General features: G+C 41.2%; 1 protein-coding gene across 1 annotated transcript; it reads left to right on the forward strand.

Moving 5' to 3' along the window:
• Positions 1 to 5563: 5563 nt before the first annotated feature.
• On the forward strand, positions 5564 to 6370 carry bhlhe22 (basic helix-loop-helix family, member e22; the record flags this gene model as incomplete). The annotated part of the gene is made up of 1 exon (XM_083935900.1): positions 5564 to 6370. The coding sequence occupies one exon, from the start codon at positions 5564 to 5566 to the stop codon at positions 6368 to 6370; it is 807 nt and encodes a 268-aa protein (XP_083792026.1).
• Positions 6371 to 6580: the final 210 nt, after the last annotated feature.

Below are 6580 nucleotides of genomic sequence, written 5' to 3' on the forward strand. Positions count from 1 at the left end.
TTGAGTGTTGCCTTGAATTCCTGAAAATAAGTTTGGTTTTGTGCTGTGAGAGAATCCAAAAATTTGAAATAGTTTTGATACATTGAATAAATAGGGGGCCTATTGAACAACGACAAAACTATATCAAAACCCCAGTTCACAAACTCTCACAGAACTCGTGCAGTATATTTCAAGTCTCATTCATCCAGTCATATACTCAGTACTTCACAATCAAATGCATTTTTGCTAAAACCATAATATTTACAAAACTTTTGCACAGTCGTATGATTGGGAAGTACTGAGCATAGGACTGGACAAATGAGACTTGCATTACACTGCACCAGTTGCATGAGAGTTTCAGAATGGATGTTTGATATTGTTTTGGAGTTAAATGTGGCCTCCTATAACTTACTACAACGCATCACGACTCTCCCCTGTTCACTGTAGAAGCATGTGAGGAAGTTTTCTTCACAAATTCAAGGCAACATTCGATGAGAAACTGATCCCCAAATGATCATTTTGAGAGGGAAGTTTTACTTTTGACTTTTGAATAAACTACACTGTGATTAATAATAATCAGTCTGACTTATTTCTACAAAATGGACGGTAAAAGCCTAATCAATTTCAATTATTAAATGCATTTATTACACTTTTGAATTGAAATACTTTGATACTTTATCCTTTCACTTTCATGCATGGTAAGATGAAGGGACATTCCACAAAACCCAGGGCATCATAAGTGGATTAAAAACCTGAAACAACTGTATATTTAGGTTTTTGTTTGGATACTTGCATATGGTGCAGTCTGGCATTGGTTCGTTTCTTTGTTTCATACAACCCCCACTTCAAAAGTTCCAAACTATCCCTTTAAGCTCACTGGCAGTATAAATCCTGTTACCTGTTTGGAAGTTTCATTAACTGTTCCAACACTTCCTGTCATGCTCCTGTGTCTAAACTTTCCCAATCTATATTGATGCTTGTTCTCTTTTCTAACACAGTTTTGCCTTCAATGGTCTCTTCATTACCAAAGTGCTGACAGACTACGGCTGTAATGGCTGTGGCACCGTCCTGGCCCATCTTGTCTCATTAGCCGGACCTGATTGGCCATGAAGGTGTTCTCTTGCAGTCTCAGGATAAAGCGGCTGTCTCTGCCACTCATTAGATCATAACTCCTCAAGTATTCTGCCCGATGGCCTTTCGTGGAAGCCTCAGCAGAGAGACTGAACATACGCTAATTGAAATATGCTGGAAAAGAGGTAAAACATTGACCTTGAATATATTAAGCTCGTATTGGCCAATTGTGTTTATAATACAGCTGCAAAGAACTTCTTTGACATGAACATTAAGCCCCAACATGGTAAAAATATAGCAATTCAGCATTAAACCACACATCTCTTTACTTACATGTGTTTTAAAAGTAGTAAAACAGCGCATTTGGTCACATTACCAGTGTGTGAAATTATTTGTTGATTCTTTTCATCATTAAATTGTCAAATATCATGTGACGTAAACATAATAGTGTAAAAACAGGTTTAAACATAATTGTTCACATACGTTTATTTTATTATTGGAATACAATTGCAATACAAAAAACATAGACACAAGAACACATGAGCATAACAAATTACAGCAACACAAATGTTAGTTACAATATAAAACATACACATGGACGCACTAGATAAAATTGATAAAATTGATAAAATTGATTTAAAAAAAAGCAAACAGACATAAAAATAAAAATGTGTAACATATAGCACATTTAAATACATTAGCATTTAATCAAGGACAAAGGCATCATGCACAAACAATGAGCAAACACAGTATTAGCACAGACAATAAGCATAAATGCACAAACTACAAGTAAGCACAGAGTAAATTACATTAATCCTGATTATGGCAGCATGTCTGGTTTTCAAATAGCCATCGTTTTACAGATTTAGAAAAAGATTTCAAGGCTGTGATGATCCTTAGTTCTGTGGGTATAGTACTCCAAGTATGTGCTGCTCGGTAAGAAAATACTGACTGCCCAAAACAATCCCCTCTTGCAGATGCTCTAGTAGATGCATTTAGATTTTGTGTGATGAATTCATTGAGTGGAGGGGGGAGCCATACGATGAAAGATTTTTTATACAAGTAAGATATGATAATTGATTATGATGTTCACACATTTAGTGTTTACAGTGATGTTAAGTCCATGTGCTGATGTTCTGTTGTCAGACACTGTAACCAGTTGGTGCTGTGCAGGCAGCCGTGGGTTCATGGGATTAAGAAAGAGGCAGAAGAGAAAGACTTGTCTTACATGTGTTGTTGAGACTTCACTGAAGTTATGAGGAAACCCCAGATGGCGTTGGATTGATTTATACTTTATCATGCACCCACAGCACTTACACTAGTATGAATCATCTCCATCTAACAGCTGAGAGGCTTTCAAGTTGAGTCTTTGAGGTTTTAGTATCAGTTATTTTCAAATCCAAATATTATTATACTGGATGCCAAAAGGTAGAAACAATGGGTGGATAACACCTGCCATGAGAGGATGGATACTAGACAGATGCCACTGTTAGAGAGGAATGCCTGTGGGAGTTGGGATTTAATCATAAACTCCTTTTAATTGTGGTTACTGAGGTTTTACTAGAAGGGCCTCGTCTCTCGAGTCGACTCACAGCTAGTAAGTCTGTTTCCATTGAACAATTTTGTAACTGACCAGATTGAGTCAACATATTTTCAGTTATGGGAAAACCCGCCACAAGTCTTGAAGTCTTTATTAAAAGTTTTGGCTAAAACGCACAAAGACGTCTACAAACACTGAGTTAATTCTGTAGCTTTTTACACTTAAATTTCTTTCAATTCTCCTCTGTCTCTCTCTCTCTTCATGTTACCGATTCTGAAGAAAACTCTTCTTTGGTAAAAGTTTGTCTTCTTTAGTGTGTAACATATGGAAAGAGGCAGAGCAGACTTTTCTACAAAAGCTTGATTTTGACAAAACATGTGGCTGCCAAGGTACTGTCCCAGAGGATGAAAAAAAACACCATATATTTACTGTGGTCTCATTTGGCATGGGTCAATGTAATCAGAACCTTTAATTTAATACCATATTACGTATGGTACCCATGGTAACTTAGAAATGAAGGGAGCTTGCAGTCGGTATCTACAAATGGCTTCTGAGGGAGGATGATTACTGAAATGGCGTTTTGTGTTAGAGGTGAAGAAGAATGTGTTCCTTGTGCATGCAGTTGTTGAGTTGGTCACAATGACTCTTAGTGAACTGTGGGGTTCCCCGGGCTACGGTGAACTTTAAAGATTCCTGTGGAATGCAAAGTCGCTCAGGTGTAAACAGTGGAGCCGTCAGCGTGTTCAGCACCACGGACAGCTCCACTGCAGTACTTCTAGAAACCCTTATGAGACAAATTGATCTCCAAATTTTTTCTAATTCTTTTTGAAAGCAGTAGACAGACCGATTTGGTCAATGGTCAAAATGAATGCAGCATTTCAATAATGTAACTCAGGTGACTTTCATTAGACCCTCCCTGCCTGCTAAGTCCCATGTCTTGCAAACTTCATTCCCCCAGTTTGCACTGTAAACTCTCTGCACTACTGTTTCCAGAGGCTGAGCAGCGCCCTCATCACTATGAGTAAATTATTCCCAACCTCCCAGCAGTCATTGTCACTGCCATAGCACACAAAGCACTCACCTTAGCACAAGACCCCAGCCACCACGCTTCACTCTACTCCCAGAGCAAGAAAGAAAAGAAAAGAAAATAACATAATATATTGCATATATAGCTAAAGTAAGAGCTTCATGCCCCTGTCATCACTGCCTCAAACCTAAGCAACAATCTATCCATTCATCCGTGTAAAATTTGTGTAGTGCCTCTTTAATCAGCTTCAAAGTTAGAGAATACATTTTTCCACACTGTGCAACATCATATGTATAATGCATCTACTTCTTCCAACACCCTGGTGAAGCTATATCATGCTTATATTGAGTGAAATATCAAAATTGCAATCGTTTGTGATTGCTACATTATTTGAATGGAAGATTTAAATGTATTTTTCATACCCCCGCCTATAAGAGTTGTTGACACATTCAGTACTATTTTAAAAAGTTACTGCACACTAATACATGTTTTCTGAACTGTAAACTGAATAATATGACTGCACTGTGAAACACATAATATTGACATTTTTAAAAATGTTTAAAATGTCTAAATATAGACATTTTACGGGTTGAAAATGTCTCAACACACCAGCGACTGTTTTAAATCAGCACCTTACAAGTCAAATGCTGAGGCAGAGTCGGCAGGTCTCTATACCATCACATTTTAAAATGTTAACATCCTCTAATGTGAGGTGCAAAGCCCCTTTTTCCGAGCCCTCTGCAGACTCAGACCTGGGGGTAAAGGTAAACTTTAAATCCCTAAAATGTTCACTGGATTTTTAACATTTTTGATTTTATTTCTCCGCCCTATAACATGCATTTGACAATGTTATCATACCAAAGAAGCCAAGGGGTTAAAGACAGCTGCAGAGTTTTAGTAGCTTTAGCTTATTAGTTGATCCTGATATGTGTACTTCACCGTACAACCCAACAGATGGCAGTATGAGCACAGGTAAATCTTGGTTAGAGCGCAGGGTCTGTGAAAACTGACTGACATTCTTCAATAGTGAAACACAGAAATGCATGTTCATTTTGGGGGGGACTTGAACTAGAAACCTGAAAGCAGACAACATTAGAGTGGCTTGTTGTGGTTCTCAGAAACAATCAACCACCGACTCAACTCAAGTGTGAAGCAGAGACTCCTGTCAAACTTGATGACACAAAGCCTGGTCTTTCTCTGCATCCAAGTGAAGGTTTGGTGCTATACTTACAAAGAGGAGCTAAAGAATAGTGACAGAAGAAAGAAAAGACTAAAACATTTTATATTATATAACAGATTGACTAAAATAAATTCGATTTAGAACTTTCCTCTAGAAACATCAGAGAATGTCACAAGTTAATCCCTGAAGCAGGTCAGGGGGCTTTTTGAGAATACCGTTATAAAAGTACTCACACACTCTCTCACGCGCACACACACACGCACGCACGCACAAAAGGCGGAGGTAGAGCGCACGCGGTATTGTTTGTCATCGTTTAAATCCCATTAATTAAATCGTTAACCTGATTGGGTAGAGAGTGAGAGGGGGAGAGGGTGTCTCTATCCCAATAGGCGAATCATTTTTTAATAACCCGCCTCGAGATAATGATGTAAAAAGACTCAGGCGTCTGGTGCGTAACGAGGATCGTCGTGGAGATCTGGTGAAGGTGAATCAGAGACACAAAAAGAGAAAGAGAGAGAGAGAGAGAGAGAGAGAGAGAGAGAGAGAGAGAGAGAGAGAGAGAGAGAGAGAGAGAGAGAGAAGCACTTATTACACGAGTCTCCTCCTCGTTTCCACACCTCAGCTGACAAGTCGAGCAAGCCAGCAACTTCGCCACTGACACACAACTAAACTCGTAAAGGAAAGAACAGAGGAAGAAACTCATAGAGGCGCGCGAAGAGTTTCCCAGAAGCGACCGTTGCCTGCAACAACGCGGAAGACCACAAATATGGACAGAAGGATGAACTTGAACGGAGGCGCAGGGGACATTTTTCACAAAACTCTCAGCGCCGTGTCCACTAAAAAAATGGATCCTTTCAGGTCGTCGGCCGGCATTGAACTACCAGCTAGAGACCGCCAGTCACCGATCAGCTGTTTTGACCAGACCGATCAAGACTCGATTCAGCCGGGAGGACTGGCAGGAGGTCGAGGGGGGCCACTGGGTCTGCCGACCGGATCTTTGTGCGTCAATTTCGGTGAGAGCGCCAACAGGATCTCAGCGGCGGAGAGCAGCGGCGGAGAGCAGAGTCAAGACGATGACAGTGACGGCAGGTGTGACATGGTCCTTCTGGCCGACGGGCGGACGGTGCCCGTGGGGAAAGGAGAAGGAGGTAAGAAAACCAAAGAACAGAAAACACTGAGGCTAAACATCAATGCCAGAGAGAGGCGACGGATGCACGATCTGAACGACGCGCTGGACGAGCTCAGAGGGGTCATCCCTTACGCGCATAGCCCGTCAGTGCGGAAACTCTCCAAAATTGCCACTTTGCTGCTCGCCAAAAACTACATCCTCATGCAGGCGCAGGCACTGGAGGAGATGAGGAGGCTAGTGGCGTATCTCAACCAGGGCCAAGCCATCTCCGCTGCCTCGATACCGGCCAACACTGCCCTCGCAGCACCCGGCTTGGGAGCGTACGACCAGCCGCCTGGATATCCCTTCCCCACCGGGGTAGCTGCGTCCTCCTGCCCCGACAAATGTGCCCTATTTAACAACGCCAGCTCCAGCCTCTGCAAACAGTGCACTGACAAGCCTTAAGTGCGCCTGACAAAGACTGAGAAGCACAGGGAAGAACAGACACTACTTTTAAGAACACTTTTGGAGAGGGGGGGGACCCTGTGAGGCTACTGTTGTTAAAGTCAGTAGGCTAGAGACAAAGAAGTAATGCCGATGAATACTTTTATAATATTTACTAAATGCATTCAAAACGCGCTTTTTTGTTCAAACAATACTTGATTGTGTATATAA

This window comes from Echiichthys vipera (assembly GCF_963691815.1).
Source record: "Echiichthys vipera genome assembly, chromosome: 21".
Taxonomy (NCBI): Eukaryota; Metazoa; Chordata; class Actinopteri; order Perciformes; family Trachinidae; genus Echiichthys; species Echiichthys vipera.